The sequence below is a fragment of the Blennius ocellaris genome, assembly GCF_963422515.1.
Source record: "Blennius ocellaris genome assembly, chromosome: 19".
NCBI lineage: Eukaryota > Metazoa > Chordata > Actinopteri > Blenniiformes > Blenniidae > Blennius > Blennius ocellaris.
Genome location: NC_137668.1, coordinates 9,575,278 through 9,597,306, shown reverse-complemented (window position 1 = coordinate 9,597,306; position 22,029 = coordinate 9,575,278). Strand labels below are relative to the sequence as shown.

The window sequence follows — 22,029 nt, the reverse complement described above, 5'->3', positions numbered from 1 at the left end:
AAGGCACATTATTGCATTGGTAACCTAACATGAGCTGGCCCTTTAAATGGAATTGTGGGGCAACGTGACCTGGGGCCTCATTTATAAAACTGTGCGTAGGATTGACGTCAAAATTGGCGTACGCACGAAACACAGAAAGTGCGTACGCACAAAAATATCCTGATTTATAAAACAGTGCGCACGCACGTCCTACGCCGATTTCCCTTTATAAATCACAATCCACTCTAAATGTGGCGCACCTGTGTGCGGGTCATACCACGCCCATATTTGCCTATAAATATTCAGAGAAACGCCTCTCATGAATATTGATTCACGACTGACAGCATGCCGAAAGCAGAAAGAAAAGCCAAGAAACGCAATTTGACCCAGTGTGAGGTGGAAGTTCTCGTCGGGGAGGTGGAGAAGAGGAAGGCGATATTATTTGGTGGACACAGTGTTGGGGTCACCAACGCCAAAAAGGCTCTAGAGTGGCAGCATGTGGCGGATGGTGTCAATGCTGTGGCCTCAGAAGGTCGGAGTGTGGCTGAGGTGAAAAAAAGTGGTCCGACATCAAAGTAGACACAAAAAAGCGCCTGGCGTCACACAGGCAGAGCGTCTGTGCCCCGGGCGGGGGAACGGGCCACCCGGAGCTCACCCCACTGGAGGAAACACTGGCGGGGGTCATCGGGGAATCCCTCCTGAGTGGAGTGGTGACGGAGGTGGAGGGGGACACCCAGGCCCGCCCCTCCCTACACGCAGAACACGCGCTGTGCGTCGGGCCCCGCGATCCATGGGGGCCCCATTTTGCGCAAGTGAATTGAATTTCCCTCGGGATCAATAAAGTATCATCATTCTCTGCAAATGCACAAAGGATGCGCTGCATTTTGCCGAGAGGCGCGTAGAACACCGCCACCAAGTCAGCCCGAGGCCGGAGAGAGAGAGAGAGAGAGAGAGCAGGAGAGAGAGAGAGAGAGAGAGAGAGAGACAGCTTCCAAACGTCAATACGATTCAGGAGCTAGCAAAAGAAAGAAACAGTCCAAACAAGAAGAGGCTCATGCTTCACTTGAAGGTGGGATGTTGTTGAAATAAAAAAGATTGTTCCACTTTTGATCTATAAAGTTCTTGTTCCACTGTTGATAGAGGCTGTTCATTTGATTCGTTAGTAATTAAATGTATTGTTATTATTATTATTAGTAGTAGTAGTAGTAGTATTATTATTAGTATTATTAGTATTATTATGTTATTGGAAGGGGGGCCCCAAAATAAAATCCTGCTTAGGGCCCCCACTTGGCCAGGGGCGGCCCTGGGGACACCGCCGCCTGCCCTTCAGGAGCCCGATGGTGCGCTCCACAATACTGCGCGCCTGGCTGTGGCGCAGATTCTAGGTCCTCTCCTCTGCGCCTTGTGGGTTAGGAAAAGGGGTGAGCAGCCACCGCTTGAGGGGGTCTCCACTGTCGCCTGCAAGGTCGGTGAACGGGTTAAACACTCCTACAAAATTGCAAGTCTCAGGATTTCCACATGAATTCTCCGTACCTAGAAGCCACCCATCACGTACAGCGCCGGCCTCCAGTCTGCGCCCAACACTGCTATATGGGCTATATGATATAGGATGTTACACTGCATTCATATCAGTGTAAACATAATTTACCCTACTGTTGTCTTACTATTGTCTTAATCATATGTTTCCCGTGTGCACTCCAGGGAGTATGTTTGTTTATTCATTGTAGAAATTTTATTTTTTACTATCCACTTCTTGCAAATAAACTGTCCATATATGAGAGGTCATATAACTATTTATTTTACACGATCGGTTTCACACAGTTTCTCCCGTTTCTTTCTTCTGCCATCGGTGGCGCAGTTTCTCCTTCCCCCAGTTATGTGCGTACGCATGGGTCAGAGTTGGCGTGGAGGACCGCACATTTTCCCGTCAAGTTCTCTTTTTATAAATCCCACGGTTTGCGTAGAGAGTGGCGTACGCATTCTTTTGTGCGTACGCAACGTTTATAAATGAGGCCCCTGGTCTCCTTTGATAAAGGATGCATCAGTGTTTCCGAGGATAAAGGAGGTTCTAAAGGAAGCATTGAGCCTCCTTTCTTTTAGCTTATTGAGAGTGTGAATGTTCCTTATCATGGCTGCTCATTTAAACACTTGAGGGGGAGATAGGAGGGACTATTCTGATGAACCCAGTGTCTCTACTTTTCTCCAGGTCCTCACAAGTTAGTTCCTCACACAATCTAAACTCTTCCCACTGCCTTTTTAGTTTCATTTCTGCTGTCGCTTTATATTTTTTGATGCTCTGTCAGTCAAATATGGGAGTGATGGAGGTTTTTCTGTGGTATGGACACAGATTTCTGTTGTGACACAGTGGTATGATATATGTCACTTCTTAATATATATACAACATGACCAGCCAAACAATTAAAACAAAAAGTGGCTTATATGTTAAAAAAAAAATACAGTAAAAAAAATCATCACAGATTATTTCTGCTCTTTGTGGTCATGCAGCTGTGAACTCACGCGTATGTCGTTCTTCCCCGGATCATCTGCAGGTTCTCGAACACTGACAGAGACGTCTTATTCTTCGGCCACGACTGGATCAGCAGGAAACCTGGCCGACACAAAAACACAGAGTTCACCGAAAACACCGGTCCTGCCTCCATGTGTGAGGATGTAGCGTACACAAGTTTTCTCATTAGAAGGAAGAGGTTTTGTTTTTAATGTCGTCAAAGCTACGATTGCAGTTGTTACACTGCAGAATACTAATCAATGTGCGTCACGCTTTGTAGGTTACTTTGAGAAGACAAGTGCCGCTGTTTTTAATGAGATTAACTTTCAATCTGAATGATCCCACTGCACTCAACAACTGGCGCATAAAGATACGCATTTATCCTTTGTAGCTGTCAAAATGAAGGGTGTGGCATCAGATGTGGATTATAAAAATGTTTTACTTTGCCATTGAAGTGATGAGCTAGTGACAAACTCTTTTCTGCTCCAGACATCGCGAGAAAAGTTCTAAATGTTGCTTCTGACGGAAAATTACAGCACTGTGAAATAGGCGTTAAAGGAACACGTATCATTTCCACTCTAATTTCAGCTGAAACGTAGCTAAATGTGTAATGTACTTACAATCTAGTTGAGAAGAAGATCCCAATTACAGCAGAGCATGTTATCGAAACCAATCATATGTAACCACATTTTTTTTTTTAACAGGACATAAGCAGACATAGCAACACAACCTTTGTTTTACGCTGCTGGAGTACAAATGTTGCAGCTCTGCTGACTCACCCGTGATTTCCTTCACCGTCCTGAAGTACTCCAGCTTCTCGGGGTCCATGGGAGGGATGTTATCATGCCGGTCACTGAAACACCACAATCAGAGCAAACCTCAATCTCTTACGCAAGTTTCCTCCCCAAAGTCCTCCAACACATTTATAAGTGCGGCTTTAATATGAATTAATTCCCTGAGGCGGTGCAAAGCGTCCTACCCGGTGAAGGAGGTCTCGATGAGAATAACGTCACCGTTGATTTTGGTGCAGTTCCGGAACGACTCGATGTTGGAGGCGTTGATGGCGATTGTGTTTTTGAGAGAGAGGACGCCGATGCCGTCGCAGCCTGGAGGGAACAGAAAACAAGAATCGTCCAGGTTAATATTCTGTGCTTCATGTTTGTTCTTATCTGTTGTATACAGTGGATAATATAGGCTTTTTCATCTTAGTGTTTATTATTTTATTAAATATGTACAGGGATGTAGTACCTGGTTAGTAATGTGTGATGTCATATGGGCAGTGTTGCGCAAGTGCTTAAAATCAATACAGTAACTCGTCACTTCACTAGTTGAAGTATTGCTGAGCTGTGTGTGTCAATCTAATGGCCATTTATTCATTATGCTTTTGGTCAATGAAAGGATTACACTCTATAATCTGATTCTATTGGAGGAAGACAATAGATAATCTGGATGTCGATGTGAAAACAGATTCATGAACCAATGACGAGAAGACATTTCCTGTCACTGCTCGGAGCACTGAGGGAGTTTGGGATTAATGAGGAACTCCATCTCCAGTAAACAAGAGTTTAGTGAAACAGTAAGCAAGAGGACATCAGCTGCAGGTAATGCAGAAGCTTCCATTGAGCTCAGTGAGCGGGACAGAAAGAGACTCTGCAAATGTTTTTATTTACAGCAAAACTAACGAGCTCACTGTCATTTCATCCCAATTTTAGTGAAGTACTCAGTTACACGTTACTTCTAAAAGTTAGTTACAGCTATTCCCAACAAACACATGGATAAACTGCAACCAGATGACACCATTAATCCAGAGTTCTCCGTACTCCCTCATACCTATAGGACCGAGAAACAATTGACAGGTGGTTAAGCTCTATGTGGTTTTTACTTTTCATGCAGGGTCCGTCACAAACTTTACACCGCTGGACTCCTTTTTCCTCCACCTCGTACATCCCGGCGCTGCAGGTCCGGACGCACGAGCCCTCGGTCACCACGTAGTTATCTACAGGCACAGAGCAAATGTGAATATTTGTTCCTTTTCGTTGTTTTCACTGAGAGATATCGAACATCCTCATAAAGAGCTCTCTGCAGGTGATGCCAGCTTTCAGCCTCTTACGTGGGCAGGCTTTGACACAGGTCGCCCCGAAGGTGAACTTGACGTTGGGATTGTCGACCACCTCGTGGGTTTTGGGGTCGTAGAGCTTCAGGGGGGGACAGGCGTCCTTACAGGTCCCGTTGTCGTTAAAGGCCCTGCAGGCCTGGGGGAGTGTGCAGAGATCCGGAGAGAGGAAAGATGTTTGTACTGTTTGTAGTTTGGACTTTCAAGCAAACCTTTCTCCCACCAGTATGAAGACAATAAACTTGTGGTAATCCCATAGATATTATAGGGACGTCCACCGTACGTGCTTGATGGTTGATTTAATGCATTGCGGGCTTTTAATGGCTTTTTTCTTTGGTTAAAGCCCTTTGAGACTGATGACATAGCAATAAGTATACAACTTTATCAATTAAATCCAGTTTCTCTTATCAAATCGAAAGATAAACCCGACATTGTCTTGCTGGTCATAAACATTACAAAGGTGCCACAAAGCTCAGTCCCATAAAAGCTTTCAAACAGACAAAGTAAAAGTATCTTGTTCCTCGACTCCTGTAAGTAAACTCACACAACTTGAATTTGTTCAACGCATTCAAAAGTCCCGTCACAGGCGGCGCACTGACCAGACATTCGGTGGCTCGCGGTCCGGTGCATCCTGCAGCACAGTGTTCGTTGCAGCAGTCGATGGGTTTGGGACCTCGACATCTCTTACTGCACTGCTCCGCGCACAGCAGCTTGGTGACTGGAAGAGACAGACCATCACTTTGTTTCATGCGATTCTAAGTTTATCGCTTGGATTAGATATCGTACGTAGATAGGGCGGGTGGGTTAAAGTTTCGCACGGGTGTCGCCGATGTACGTTTTTCTACATAAATGTGTTTACATTTCTGGCAGTGATCCGGTCCCGGCGCCCAACACGAGCCGTTAACACAGCCGCTGTCGCACTTCTGACCTGCAAACAAACACAGTGGGCGTCACGAGACGTCTCCGGGATTCACAGCACAGCACAGACTTTACAACACTCGGCGTACATTCCCGTGGGTAGGAGTCTGGGCTGAAAGACGTGCTGGGACTGCTGTCCTTGTCCAGGATGTCCCACCACTGGATGCTCTCCGCATTGCACAGCAAAGGATTGTGGGTCATCTTCACACCGCCTTTAAGAATTTCTGTAAGGCAAAGAAACACAAACTTCCAAACTTGGACCTACAGTATCAAAATATGGTTGAAAATTAAAAAGCTGACTATGTGACTCAAGCGGGATTTCAGCATGGTCTTACTTGTTTCGGTAGTTGGGATCAACCATCTCATATTTGAGGGAACAATAGCATCAAGCAAGGAGGAAAATATGGTATGCCGGATTCCTTTTCTGCAGTTAAACCATTATCAAATGACATCACGCGTCGTCTGTCAAAGTTCAAGTGGCTACATGTCCTCCAACGAACCTACGTTGCATAGCAGGTTTTAATGGCTCAGCTGAAACGTCATCGTCACTGGCCGCACATCGCTCAGGTGTGGTCCGCGTCCTGCTGCCAGAGCGCAGCTTGTTGTTGACTGAAGGGTTTTAATATGACGTGTCGACTCCACCCTGAGCCGCCCGCTTGCCAAGCTCAGCCGGCGAGCGATTAAACCAGACAACGCCGTCAACCGCTCCCCCGGTGGCTCGTAAAGTCAACCGAGCACAAAAACAATGAGCCGCTAATTAGAGTCTTGAGAAACAATGAAACAGCGACCGTGTGCTTCACACTGAGCACAAACTGGAGAAAAAGGTTCCTTATTTTGGTGCTCGGGACTTCCAGTTATTTAACCAATATTGAGCTGCTGGGACACGCGACGCCGGCCCTTTTTCTTGTTAATCAAGCTCATCCATGTTTTCGCTCTCAGCTCTGACTTGTTTCATTGTTCTTTTCGACACAGGAGCGAAATGGGAAAACATTGCCTTTCTTAACGTCAAAAAAACAAATAGCTGTGCCTTAAACTTTTAGAAGCTACAGTATATGAGTCCTTAAGTACATGACTGTAAAGATGTGTCTTTTATAAATCACTACTGAGGTTTTGAGCCTCTCTTGGCCTCAGTTTTGTGAACCGCCACCTCACAAAACAACTCAATGAGTTCTGGTCCAGAAGAAAATGCGTGTTCATCTCTATGGGTTAATACAGTAAATTAGAACTTTCATGACTTGTCCTGGAACAACTCTGTGTTTTAATTGCTGGTATTTAAGACTCCCCAATAAGGCTAAGCTGCCAGCATCAGTAAACTCTAATCTTCTGCATGAGAAACCAGATTTGATCAAGTAGAGACAAAGAAAATGTGCCTAACCTATTACCACGCAAACAATTATGATACCTCAGGTCTGCACAGCCATGTAATGAATTTAATAACTGGTTTAATCCCCTTTTGGCTGCGGAAACCTGAACTGAGTTTGATGGGCTCATTTCCTCGGCACCTCGGCTGGATTTGTGGACGTACCGCTCAGACTGCTGAGCTGCAGCTCCTGCAGCCCGCTGGTGTAGTTCAGAGTGGCAGACCACGGGTTCCTGTTGTAGTTGGACATCACCAGCAGAGCGTACTGGCCATCGTACAGGTTCTGTCCACGGATGAGCCGCAGGTTGAACAGAGGGATCACGGCGGCCTCGTTCATGGCGATCAGAACGTACCCGCCAACTTCTTGGATGGACTGCAGAAGCAAAGAGACACCGACTGAATGAAAGAATTGTGATAAAATTGTCACTAAATAATGAAACAAATACAATTAATTAATGTAAATTAATTGAAAGATTGATATGGCGAGATACTATAAAGGAAATAGAGAAGCACTCATCCATTATAGTATAAAATAACAAATTTCTCAAACAAGTTTCTTATCGACTCCTCCAGCTACAGTGGTCAGATCAGGCTTGTACACCTTTAAAAAGTTTTTGTTTATTGCATTCATTTGTTTATATAAGTATAGACAAACAATGTGTTTAACTCAACGCCACACAAACCTTGATATTAAATGTATTTATTTAACATATCTATTAAAACATTAGTCTACCAAAACATTATTTTTCTTGTCACAGTTTGTTTATTCAGCTTTTTTTGTTCCATTCAATTTGATCGACTTGGTGTCAATTACAACAAAGTGTGGCCTCATGGTGATGTACTGAGAAGCACAGAAGATTGTAGGTTTCCAGACTAAAAACAGATCTGATTTGATGACTATAGATTGTCCGTGGACGTAAACGTGTGTGTTTTTATTTTGTGTGTTTGTTCTGTGATTGTATTGTAAGCTATCCATAGTTAATCTACCCCGCCTTCACCCATTGTTAGCTGGGATTGGCTTCAGTGACAAAATAATCCCACTGCACTAAATATTACATCAAAAACTCAGGGAAGTAAAAATGGCAAACGGCCTTAAAGCGGCTCAACCTCATACAGAGCCGAGGGTCCTTGAACGCGTCGCAGGTTGCAGACACTTTTCCAAACTTACATCGCCGCAGGTGGAAAAATGTAACAGTGAGTAACTCACAGTCCTTTGACTCAACCGTGACCAGATAACAGGTGCTGCAACATTTTCCGTCAGGTTCTGCAACCTCATTCGCAGTTTCACAGAATCTTTATTGTGACACATTATTAAACAGTTCCTCGATGTTGAGACAGCTTTTAATAACGCAGGTAATGAGCGCCATGCTAACGAACTACTGACAAGTAAAATCAGCCATTGAAGAGACTCTAAATTATATATTTTTAAAAAAACACCGTCTAGTGGCTGGATTGGTCCTGACAGGGACAATGTAGGAGCACGTCCACAAGACCATTAGCACTGGAGAATGAAAAGTCTATATCGTGAAATGGGAAAGTATAAAATACATCACTTTCTGCATGAAATTCATTGTTGCTTTGACTTGATGAGTGATTTCAATTTTCTCTTAATTAGCATTTTAATTAGCATTGAAGTTTGTGCATGTAGCTTCGATCCTGAGGAAATAAAAAAAATCTATTTAAAAAAAATTAAAACGCTAGCATGTACATTGCGTCGGTATGCCAACTCCGCCTGATGCCAAGGCTGAAAACCGTGATGCAACAGTATGAGAGCTCTAATCACCCACATCTGAAATATTGTTACCATGGAAACCAGAGACTAATGTACGTATCTCACAAAAACAAATCATCTTATTACAGTGTCTATTATCTGAACTTTGTACATGTGTGTAATTCCAACCTACTCCTTCTAAATATGAGGATGAAGTGGGCCACACTGCCCCACCTCTTTGTGATTAATAAACATAATTGCAAAAAAAATATAAAAGGGCGACGAGATAGAAAAGAAGACGTTTTGGACGGACCTGGAGGAAGGACAGGTCCTGGTGCTCCAGGGTGTAGGTGACCTCCAGGTTCTCCAGGACAATGGCGCAGTTGTTGTACATCCTCAGCATGTTGTCATAGTGATTCTCACGGGTCCCCAACTGGTTCAGCTGGTTGCTCATCCCCTGGCACACTGAAACACAGGGAGGCGCTGGTGAAGGGAGCGAGCTCCACCATCAGGACTGAGCAGCGACCTCTCGGCTGCAATCAGACCATTTATGAGCGAGTGTTTGAATCGTGGTAGCGAAAGCAACTGTATTGATTTAAAAAAAAAAAAAGACCTGCTGGCAATGGATAGTAACATTTATCGTCTGCAGACTCTCGCTGAAATCAGCTCTGAATCAATGCTGTGTTCCCAGAGGGCACGCAAACACACCACGTCTGTGCCTGTTTGTGTTTGCACAAATCCGGTTCTGGGGAAGCTGGGACATTGTGTAAAATAGAAAAGCAAAAACAAAAAACAATGACGTGTCAATAATTCAAACGCTAAAATTGATGTGAAATTGTGTAAAACTCGTCAAACTGTGGTGTCGTGTTTAGGACAGTTACCACAGATGAGGAAGAGCCCAAGCTGAGGTGTTTCTTTGAAGAGTGTGCATGATCTCCCTGAGGTTACGCACCAAATTACACTATATACAGAAGCTGGATTTCTACTAAAAACCCGATTCAAACCAGGGAAATTCAGACTGCGAGACAAAAGAGCGAGCCACTACACAACCATGTGGGCCAATTAAGTACGAGAATGATACCATCAACAGGAGAGTGGAATCAGATCTGCTCTCAAATTAAATTCGGTTCGTGGTTAGTTAGTTAAGGGTTAACTTTCTCACTGGTTTCCAACAGTGTTCCACGAGTTTCCACGGTAACGTCCGGCCAGGTGTAGTTCAGGTAGTTTGAACACGGCCGTGTTTTCACATAACGATCATTGTGTCACGCAGAGTATTTAAAGTAACAGGGCAGAGCAGACGGGTGTGGCAACACTTTAAACTGTGGGGGAAAAAAAGAAAAGAAAAAGAAAACAGAACAATGACGTGGACGAGCTCATCAGCAGCTGCAGGACCAGTGAGAGAGGAATGAAGTCGTACAGGCTCAGTGTGAGAGAGAGACAAGTGGGGGGGGGGAGCAGGAATAGATAGACACGACTGGACTCACGATCAGGCTGGTTTACGTCATGTGAGCGCTTTGTGGGAATTTTCAACTCAGAGCCTGAAACGACGGGGCTGTTCCTCACCTGTCGAACAGGTCGGCGGTGACGCAGAGGAGCGTAACGCAGATTTGGTGACAAACCGTTGTTTTTAAGAGCCTGGACTCTCAAGCGGTTGGAAAAAGGAACGAAAAGTTTGCCCTCAAATATCGGAAGACACTTAGTGTCATCACCATCACAATAATGTCAATTAGTAATGATTGTGGTTAAACAAGGCTCCTTTAATATCTGTTGGAGTTACTTTCCTGACTGCCAATGGGCAGGAACTAATTACTTGAGGAAGTAACTATTGTGGAAGCTTTAATAATGTAAAAGGTGCAGTTGTGACAGTGTGTTTTCAGGGGGGGGTTTTTTGTATGAGTTACTACAAATGAGCTCTTAGTCACAGCTACGAGTTACTTCTGGATGAAGTACTCAAGTTACTTTACTGGTCACTGCCGATAAAAAAGGAAGTAGATTCCATCATTAAGTTCAGCTAAAACTACATCAGCTCGTGAGAGGACGTGAGACGCTGTTTAATGTGTATTTTAGTGCCTGTTAAAACAAACAGATGTATGATCTAATGACAAGAGCTGAGATAATCAATCTACCAACCTGCAGACACAGACAGCTCTGAGGGAAGAGAAGGCAGCAGCGAGAGCTAATTGTGGATACTGTGTAAAGCCAGTAATTCAAGTTGCTGTCAGAGGATCTGAGAATGGGATTAACGATTAGTACTCCTCCCCCATGTAAACAGGATTTCGCGATATGGTAGCAGACCTGCTCTTCACGGAGAACAATGGCTTCGGGGTAATGCTAACGCTCACAGTGGGCTCAGTGAGAGAGGCAGTGGTTCTTGCAAGTCTCCCAACAGTTTACACCAAAAGCGAAAGTACCCGTGTCACTGCAAATTTCTCTTTCTGACAGTGCTGTCCTGCTTCCTGCAACCAAAACTGGGTAAAAACTACACACAGGAGGCGGAATACGAGGAAAGCTGCTTTCTCTGTTCCCATGGCTGCGGTGGTATTGGCCAGCTCCCCACTGCGATGTCACAAAGTCAACACAGCTGCTTCTCTCTGTGCTACGATTGGCCCGAGGGCATGCGTGTTGGGGGAAGCCTGTTCGCCGGAGCCCCGGGAGGGAGCGCTCCACATCTGGATGGACACACATTGAGACCGCGTGTCATAAACAACCGCCGTGACATGTCAAAGCAAACTGGTGATATTCATTTTTACACCTATTAAAGCCCTTAAAACTCTCTCCTCTGTGTTCCTGTCCGTCCATCCGGCCTCCTCCCACTCGTCTGTCCCTGAAGTCTCCGTCTTCCTCCCGTGCCGCCCGTCCTCGCCCACACATTTACTCGCAATCCCTCCCTCGGTGTTCCATCCTTCCTCCGTATCCCAACATTCCTCTATTCTTACTACTTTCGCCTCCATTTAACCCCTTTAGCTGCGCAGCTGAGGGCCAGGAGCAAAAAAAATGCTGCATAAAATAACCGCATGTTAGAAAGTTTGACGCGTCGCTCAATCCAGATTGATTTGTGGCGATGTGGAGAACCTGGAGTGTAAACAGTAGTAGATATTAACGTAAGTACTTTTGGTGAATAGCTGTTCACACAAACTGCACGTAACAAAGCATAATTTGTCATAGATACGCAGAAAAATGTCACAATTATTGCTTTATAAAGTGGATTAAATGATGAAGAGAAGAAAGGGTGCCTATATGTGCCAACAGATCATTTTAAATCCAAGCTGTACAGAATTTAATGTGGAATTCCCCAAGGCTCGATCTATAGGCCCGCTATTGTATAGCATCTTGCCGTAACTGGGCTTTTTAGGGTTAGGGTTAGCTTTTTAGCTTTTTAGCAAAGCTTTTTAGCATCATGTCAGAGTGGATGCTGCAGCTTTGTGTGGATCTGCAACTCATTAAAGGTAAATGCAAGCAGTTAAATTGTGACACAAATGAGCCGTGGCAACATAAACACCATTAATGTGAACATTGTGATCGTAATGATGACGGCCGAGTTCGAAGAATGTGTAAATGTGGGTTGAGTGTTTGAGTGATGACAAGATGAGTCGTCGATCTAATCTCTCTCTTACACACACACACACACACACACACACACACACACACACACACACACACACACACACACACACACACACACACACACACACACACACACACACACACACACACACACACACGCACACACACGCACACACACGCACACACACATACAGCTCCATTCATGTGCAGTGTGCCATTTGCCAGCTGAAGATGACAGATCAGACCAGTTCCTGTACAAACATCTATCTGTGTGTGTGTGTGCGTGTGTGTATGTGTGTGTGTGTGTGTGCGTGTGCGTGAGTGTGGGTGTGCGTGTAATTACACAATAAATGCCCGTGTTCTTTTAAAGCCTGAATGTATCACAGAATTGCTTTTGCAATATTTCACAACTCCATTTGCATAAAAGTTGGGACATTCCGTATAGTTTGTATCAAAGCGGATAATAATTCGATCAGTAATGAGGAATTCAGAGAATTTAGAACAAGTAGGTGAATTGGTGAGCACTGTTGCCTAAAAACCAGACTGGTGCTGAATCCAGGCCGGGGCCTATTAGCGTGGGGTTTGCTTGTTCTCGCTTCGTGGTTTATTTCACGTACAGAAGAGCGTAACATAGTTATAGAGACGTTGCGGTCAGATACACCTAAAGGCTTCAGAAACAGGTAAAGGCTAACAAGACTGATTATCACGGTTTCATTGGGAAGCAGCTGAGGTCCAACAAGAGTGAAGATGATAGTTTATCAAAATCAAAAAGGCACTTGCAAAAGCTGAAATGAAGTCAAGATCAAAATTCACCAGCTTCTAACAGACAAAGATATAAAGAGGTTTTGAATGAGGAGAGAACAATCGCAACAAGAACTGAGAAAGTTGTATAATTTCAACTCAGAGCCGGAATGGCAAAACAAGCCAAGATGGCGCCCTGTTAGTTTCAATAGGATCAATTAAACACATGCAGTGTGTAACAAGAGTCAATATGATTGTAGATCATTTAATGAGCTAAAATCACTCGTCAAGATAGTTATAAGTCAAGGTTAATGGTTCACTTTGTTTCTAGTAAGAGTTAAGATCTTTATTGACCTGTTTCAATGAGACACGAAGACCAACAAGTGTCAAAATCTGTTAGTTCCATCTTGGCACAGACAATGATAACGCCAGTTTTTATGAAAACAATTAGCTGATCAAAGCAATTTAGTACACTGTTAGTTTTGAGTGGGGGACTGACAGACAATCAACACAAGAACGTAAAGCACAGGTACAGGTATTTGACTTGAAAACTGTGAACGTTCAAAAAACTGCACATCTTTACATTAAATCATCAAGTTTCTCCCTTCTTACTTTTCAAACTTTTTCCCTTCGTAAAAGTCCTTATTCACACATGGTTCTGGTTCCTGAAATGTGTTCCGGTATAAATGAAAAATAGACGTAAACACTAATTTTTCTGGAAGGCCTGTTTTTTGTTTGTGTGCGACAGACAAGGTTTTCTGACTGGAAATGTGTCTCAGCTTTGGAGTTTGACCTGTTTTCAAGGTTGGACAAACACGGGGGGGCGACAGTGACGAAGCCCGACAACAACAGTCTGCTGCTGCAGGACACCTTTTCGACGAATACCCGTTTCCACCTCCTTCTTCTTTTTTTCTTTTCTTTTTTTTTACATTTTCTATGTGAAAATCTCTACTTAACAGACAACAAACTGCCCTGAAACATTTCTGTCAGAATCTGATCTGATCATACCCAGGCAGTTTTGTTTCTTTAAAGCCACCTTGAACAGCTTGGCTGCCTGCTGCAACCACAAACTACACCATCCATCACTCCACACATTAAAGAATGTGAATGGGAATCTTCTTTCCCGCTGCTACTCAAGTGTAATTCCAGTTAATAACTATAGCCATGTATCCTCTTTAGCCTCTCAATTACTGAGACTTGTTCAAAATTTGACAAATTATTACTTATTAATAGTTTCACGTGAACTGTTTGAACTTTTCAGTAATAACTTATAAGTAACCTTCAGCCTATGGTTGCATACTTTTCAAGTTGCAGCATGCTGAACATTGTATGGAAACCTTGTCATGTAATTAGACTTCAAGCAACTCGACGGATGCCTGAACACTTTGTTCAATGTTATGAGACTGTAAAAGTAAAACTTTTTCTTCTCAAGTCAATGTCGACTGTTCACGACAAAGTTTAGCACACGATTGTTCAAATAGAATAAATTCTTTAAATTAGAAAAGGCTCCAAATCTGTTTTTATCAAGATTCCATTCATCCTCTATATGGATATATCCAACTCAGGTTGTTCTGAGTTAGACGATATGGGAAGCCACCTTGACGACACACACACACACACACACACACACACACACACACACACACACACACACACACACACACACACACACACACACACACACACACACACACACACACACAGAGACAGGCAGTCACACAAACTCACATACACACCGACGGGTGTAAAACTCATTTTTTAAGGTGGGAGAAAACTAGAGTACCTGAAGAAAAACTCGCACAAAAAGGCCCCCAAAAACCCAAACTTCAGCCAGAGATCTTCTCGCTATCTATGAAAAGAATCTGTTTTTTTTCTTTGAGATGCCTGGAATGACTCTTAAAATGTTTTGGTGTTGGAGCCATGTTACCCTGGGCGGAATCACGAGAGAATACAGTCCGTACAGGTGAGTCTCCGCTGTGCAGCAGGTACGAAGAGTCAGGACTGTGAGTAAGACAGAGTGGAATTGTGATTGCCGCAACGGTGAATGAACATAAAATCAACATGGAAATCTCGGGATGAATCCACAGATATTTTTGCTTTGACATTGTTCTGACACACAATGAGACATCCTGTCAATATTTGTAGAATTTTGTAGAATTTCTGTCGACAGTTTGCGTTTTACTCCAAATTCAGGTGCTATCAGGACATTGGTGACTCTAACTTGCCCGATTAAAAAAAACTATGAATCATTTTAGACGATTGCTTCACAGCCAAGCTCCCCGATAGTAAACGAAGCAAATCAGTTAAGCTGCAAAATCAAGTTCAGTTCCCTGTGGGTTCATTACGACAGCCGCCAGACTGTGTTCATAATAATATTGGAATAAAGGTGTTAAAAATATGCTTTGTAGTTGCTTTAATCCATCCATAATTAATCATAAAACATCCAATAAAAGAGAGAAATAGAGAACTGAGATGTGAGTCTCCTCACTTTGATTTATTTTACTGGTCTTAGGTGTTAGCCGCAAACGGGGAAGATGAACTTTACTGGAATCTGTCTAGATCGCAATCAGAGCAGCAACCAATCACAGCTGATTATCTGTTTCACAACAGACCAGGGATGGAGAGGGAGATAACACACACACACACACACACACACACACACACACACAGTGTGTGTGCCAGTATTGAATTATCTCTAATGAGTGAGGAGTTGCTCTTTCACACCGCCCTCAGTGTTCGCTGTCAGTCAGTCCACACGTTGTCGCTCCACACTGAGGTGGTTTGTCTACTTGTTGACAGACCGGGACGTCCAATCAGCTGCCTGAACAGTAAGCCCATGGACTCTCGTTATAGCGACACAACCGAGGCTCGGGTCTGACCCTCAACCGCAGCAAACGAGACACGAACGAGGCCAGCAGTGTGACTCAGCAGATTTGAACAGAACTCAAGCTCTCATCAGTTTCTAGTCTCACGACTGGAACCAGGAAGAAGGATTTTATTTCAAATCGTGGAGCCAATAAAGCTTACGTTACAATGTTTTCCTTCATCCTAACCACACAGGTTTGGCATTTGTCACCAGTGAAACACATGTTTGTTGTTGTCACCATGGCAATATATTGCCACGTCATTGTAATGCTCACCAAAATGCGAGTGTGTCTTTACACGTTGGAATTGATGTGGGTGTAAAATCGACAGAGCCGATAAGCCAGAGGAAGAGGTGGTCTGATAATGGCTCCTGATGATGATAATAATGAGAAGGTGGATGCAAGAAACATATTGAGCTGATCGTGTAAAACTGGCAGAGTCCAAGTGCAAATAAGAAAAAGTGCCTCATAATGGCATTATTAACCGTCATCCATCTTTTGTACTGCTTCATCCAGTGTGCTGGAGGCCGTCCGGACTGACTCTGGACAGGTCACCAGTCCATCGCAGGACAAACAATATGCAAACTCAACACAGAAGATCCCCGGCCAGTATCAGAAACCAGAGAGCGCTCACCACTGCTCCATGGTGCAGCCCATCAAGCACACAGTAAAACAACATTATACAGATAAAAGAATTAAATAAATCTAAATTAATTCTAATTGACATATAAAAAGACAACATTTGATTAAATAATACCATTAGAATGTGAAAACAGAACATAATCAACTTAAATTACAATTAAAACAAATAAGACAATGTTAAATTAACAGTAGGTGGTTGTAACTAATTAACAATAATTATATTTAAGTAAAAGAAATATAGAATATAATTTAAAAAGATTAGAAAACATTGAGATAAAACACAATACATTTCAATTAAGATTGAAAATAAGCAAATACAAAACACGAAAAAAAACGTACTAAGTTAATTAAACAAACTAATTGTATTTAAATTCTAACTATAACATTGCATGGATGAACGTTACTAGTAATGGGCTCCATCCTCTTTTATTATTTTCACCAATTTTACCTAAAATATTGTTGAAGTTTAATTTGGAATCATTCTGAATTGTTTTATTGTGAATTATTGACAGATGAACCCTGGGGTCAACATCCTGCAGGTAAAAGAAAGATTTTTGTTGTTGTTGATGGTTAATTCATTTGGTAGTTTAATGTATTCAAGCTGCGTGTCATTGTGTGCATAATTTATGCAAACAGGAATCATTAGAATAATGTAGTCTTCAGATATAAACAGCTAAATGATATATGGGGGATATTTTGAAGGAAAAGATGACAAATGGAGGTAAAATGTCCCTGAGGAGAGCAGTGATCAGGTCAGTCCAACCAGTTCTTTCCACTCTTCAACACACTCAAACGGTCCAACGTCTATTGGCAGCATTTTAAGGTCACTAATGGACAAAACAATAAAGATATGAACTCATAAAAGCGTTGCGGTGAAAACTATTGACGGGGTCGGTGTTTAACCTGCCGTCACCTTGCCTGCAGCTCCGCCGTGCAGCGGGAATTCCAGCTCTCGCTGGAGAAAATCCAATCGATGGCAGCATCATATCGCCGCACTCTGAAACCGCTCAATGAAACGTTTCAACTCATTAAGTGTTTTTATTGATGTTTCTGCACTGCAGGGGAGAACGCCATGTGACCGTCTGCCCAGCAGCGTGAGGCTGCAGCCACTGAATAAACTGTATTTAACACCGTGCTGCATTCAAGGACGTTTACAAACCCTAAAAGGTATTCGAGTCATGATGTGAGTTTCATAAGTACTAGACAGTATTTGAACTGTGATAGGTTGACCTTCATGTACATTGCACTGGGAAGCATTTGAATTGTGCAAATGTGTTCACTGACCTCTAAGGCAGAAAGCATAAATTCTAACTATGATTAAATTATGCATTTGTTTACATTTGACACATTATCTTTTAAACTGTGGTGTATTCACAAGTACTAACAATGACCTGTGATCACTCACTTTGTCATGTACGATTATGTTTTCAAACTGTTGGTGGCATTCACTCGCTTTACATTTTTTAATCAGTGCGACGTGTTTGCTTACATGTGTACTGATGCATGATGCAAAGTGTGATGCATTCACTGACTGTCATCAGTAGAAAAGCAACATCAGCATGTGATGCGTTCACTTACTTTTAGCATGAATTTAAATGACAAATAAGTAAAAAAGTGACCAGAAAAGTAATAAAGCGCCATTGAACTGTGATGTGTTCACTTGCTTTCAGAAGAACTGAACGCACATTAACCTGTGATGTCCTTGCTTACGTCAATTAGAAATGCCGTGACACTAAACTGATGCATTCACCGTCTGTTATCATGACTGTGGAGCGTTTAAACTGGGATGAATGTTGAGACTCTGGTTGCACCTTGGTCTCATCCTGGTTTGTTTTCTGTATGAACACGTCTGGAAATGAAGCCGAGGCCGAGAGGAGGCAGCCATGATGTTGTCCTGAGGTAAACATGGACACAGTGGCCTTGTGTATCACAAAGACACACACACATACACACACACACACACTCACTCGGGAATGTCTCAACCAGCTGAGGATCGGTCATCCTGGTAAACACAATCTCAGCAGCTTGGAGCTCAGCTGAGAAAAAAATCCCACAAAGTGTGAACCGGGGCGGTGAGAGTTTTCGTCCCATCTGTCAAACCGGTTGGTGAACTTTGCATGTGAACCGGCTCCATCACATAATCGTGCAACCACGTGCACCTGGGAGAAGCTTCCAATTAACCTGGGCAGCCCGCTGATCTGTGTTGTATAGGAAGTCCCGCAGCCGGGAGTGAGAGATGACTCCCGAGTGCTTGGCTCCGTTTACTGAGCATGCATGCAGCGAGTGGATGAAGAGCGCGTGCAGCAGGGGTGTAATGACATGTTTTGTTTGTTTCTGGATTTCTGCCCCTTTATTTATCAGTTCAAACTTTTGTTGTTTTCTTTTTCAGAAACCCGAAGGAAAGTTGAATCCCAAATAAACATGCTCTCGATCGCTAATCGCTAAATCAGCACTGTGCGTGCGTGTGTTTGTCGGTCCACGTGTGTCGGCTCGTATGTGTGTGTGTGTATGTGTGTATGTCCGTGCGCGCGGGTTTTTGTGGATTTTGGTGTGTGTCCTGCCTGCAGCAGTTTTCGCAGGTCAGAGCGAGACTGTGCTTGTCTGTCGGTATCAAGCTGCTGCACTCTCGCTCTTGTTGCCGTTGAGGGAAAATTCCAAAGGGAAGAGAAAAGTTCCTTCTTTTGAAGCGGCGAAATGCTAAAGTCAGTGTCATCCAGTTGACGTCTCTCCACGCTGGATGAAAACCCGGATTAGTTGAGTTCAATTGGGGCTCGATCTTTTCTGAGAGGCCATTGAAGGTTAGGGTCTCTGCGTCAGAAATCAGTGCAATAAGTGATTAGAAATCAATAATTCGCCATGTCTCACGTCATTCAGTGAACTCAACAGATCTTGATGTTTCCATTAGACATGATTGTTTTTCTTCCAGCTGGAATAATAAACTGCTGATCAGAGACTAATGTCTGATTTCTGCAATGAATACTATCCTGACAGGTGAGCATGTTTAAATTTTTCCATTATAACAGCCAAAGTGAATTACAGTCAACAATAAGCCTGTACATTCAAAGAATGTAGGACCTGCTGGCCCCTTTCTTGAGGAATAAAAGCGTGGTTTGTGCAATGTACTTAAGATCAGTGACGAACTGCAATGACTTCTTACTTCTTCTTAGTTTACCAGTTGCTGTAAACATGCAACTAGTTACTTGAGAAAGAGTAATCTGAAGTTCTAAGGTGTAGGTTGCCCTATAACTACAGCTGCTTTAACAATTGATAGTCGATCTGTACTGCCGGTTTCAGCTGTCAGTTGGAACAATTGTGACAAACTTAATAACACGAACTGATTGCAACTGTAGAATATAGCAGAGTATCATCAACATAATAGCAGAAAGTTAAAATAACAAAGAAAATAACGTTAAAAATACAGAGGCCCAAAAGGAGGAACAGTATTTTACTCATACTGTGCAATATCACACTGTGCAATTATTCAATTTTAATCTATCCCATTTCTCATCCTGCTCTTTTATTTATCATTCATATGCACCTTATTTTAACTGTTTGACTGTTTGCACTACTTTTTAAAATATATTTAAATACATTTTTTTAAATGCCTTTTTTTACCGGTTGCTAAGCAACGACATTTCGTTGCCAGTTCCTCACTGTGTGATGTACTGCAATGACAATAAAGAAAGTCCAAGTCCAAGTCCAAGGTATGAATAATGATAAATTATAAATGCCTACCTTTCACTGCAGCATAGTCCTTTAACTATATCATTCTGGGCTTCAATGATCATTAGTAACGCTACATAAATAGTATAAACTGTTAAAAACTAAACATAACTATTAAAAAAACAACTATAAAGTGTAAAAGTAAATCTCAGCTGCAGGCTGTGAAATTAAATTGCAAGAATTCTTTTTTTCTTTTTTTAATGCTATAAATCCAGTAACTCAGAGGAGGTGGAACAGCACAGGAGCCGTGTCACTCATGTCAATGCCAAAGTATTCATGCAGCAGAGTAACTCCAATATGACTGCAGGGCTTAAATAAGCAACAATTACGAACCACAACTATTTGAAATTGCTCAAATCTAATCATAATTACCGTAAAACTGTGATAAGGTCTGAGTTTGATTTGTCTGCAGGTTAGAGGTGGAACAAATAGACAAAAAACACTGACTGACTGCAGTAAAAACAGTCACAAACTTATCAGCACCGAATATTACAGAAGGTTAAAACAGCAAAACATAAGAAAGTATTGTCAGTAAAATAACATAAACCTATTTTGTAGTGTTAAAAATGCAGTGGCTCAAAATCGGAGCTCTGTGGAACACCACAAAACTGTTTTGGTGACTTTAAATTCCAAATGCCAGTGTGTTTGTACACCAACGCAACAAAAAAAAAAATGTTCAAGGCATAAATAACCAATAGAAAATAAGCTTAACTATTAAAACAGCTTTCAGGCCATAGAGTGGATTTGTGCAGGTTACAGGTGTAAAAACAGATAAATGACATCCAGCTGCAGCTCAGCGTGAACTGTGACCTCCAGGGATTGACCCAGTGAGAGTGGTTTGGTGGGAGAGGGTGAGAAGTGGGTTAAACGTGTTTTCATTCCCCGGCGTCAGACGCAGAGTTTCCATGTTACGGTCCAGAGAGAGAGAGAGAGAGAGAGAGAGAGAGAGAGAGAGAGAGAGAGAGAGAGCGAGTCAGCGAGCAGGTAGGCTGCACGGCCTGTATAATCCTGCGCACAGTTTCTGAGCTCATTCTTCACATTCCTGCTCTGAAAATCCCACAAGCTGCAGCGACAAGGTTCCATCTGACGGCTGCTCACTGTCCCCCCGGCTCAGGGAGCCTCTCCGGCTTCCAGGTCAACTCGCTCACCTCCACGCTGAAAGTTCAACTTCGCATCACGAGAGACCGAACCGAAGTCCAGACGGCAACATTTTACTCCCATATCTGATCGCTCTCTGCACATCTGAGCCAAAAAAAAAGGAATCAGAGAATGAGACGTTTAATATCTCTTTAGTTCCGCTTTTAGTTGTTGTGCCTCATAGCAGATGTGCACTAGTGTGTGGTGAATATTACCACAAAAGGACCACAAAAACCATTAGAAGTTTGCAGATCACTGCAAACATGTGGCACAAGAACTCAAAACGACAACCCAGTTTACTACTCAGCAACAAATGCTCACAAAACAACTTCTTGTAGTCACAACTACAACTTACAAATTGCTATAAAACCAACAAACAACAAGCAGAGCAGCACAAAAAGAAAATACACACACAAAACAACTAAAAACAAATGCGCAGCTAGAAAAATACAGAAGTAACCTTGAAGTGATATGGATGTGTAAGTAAAAGTGCATAACAATGAAGCATAACTAAAGAATGCAACAAACAACCAGCCCAACGTGGGAAAAACCAAAACGCTAAAAAACACAAATTGGCTTTTTGTTTCAGCTTGTGATGAACAAACAGCCTCATCTCCTGTGAACCAAACTCCTGAGACCAGGCGGCACTGACACACATCGGCTTATGTGCATTTTCAATCAGTTTGATTGTTATCGTAGTTTTTCACCCAGTATGCTAACGCGGTCGTCATGGTTACCACGGGACTCCAGCCTGTTCCTCATTGTCGGTGT

At 42.8% G+C, this 22,029-nt stretch overlaps 1 protein-coding gene across 1 annotated transcript in view; it reads right to left on the bottom strand.

The window, feature by feature from the left end:
* The window catches only part of LOC308143726 (melanoma receptor tyrosine-protein kinase-like), a 39,859-nt gene that overhangs the window by 10,142 nt on the left and 7,688 nt on the right, over positions 1-22,029 (bottom strand). The window contains exons 2-11 of the mRNA XM_080514625.1: positions 8,901-9,052; positions 7,042-7,249; positions 5,606-5,740; positions 5,458-5,526; positions 5,198-5,316; positions 4,596-4,737; positions 4,368-4,481; positions 3,465-3,591; positions 3,265-3,338; positions 2,497-2,587 (exon numbers count right to left, since the gene is read on the bottom strand). Coding sequence (XP_080370751.1) covers positions 2,497-2,587; positions 3,265-3,338; positions 3,465-3,591; positions 4,368-4,481; positions 4,596-4,737; positions 5,198-5,316; positions 5,458-5,526; positions 5,606-5,740; positions 7,042-7,249; positions 8,901-9,052 — 1,231 coding nt within the window. The remainder of the gene's footprint in view (positions 1-2,496; positions 2,588-3,264; positions 3,339-3,464; positions 3,592-4,367; positions 4,482-4,595; positions 4,738-5,197; positions 5,317-5,457; positions 5,527-5,605; positions 5,741-7,041; positions 7,250-8,900; positions 9,053-22,029) is intronic.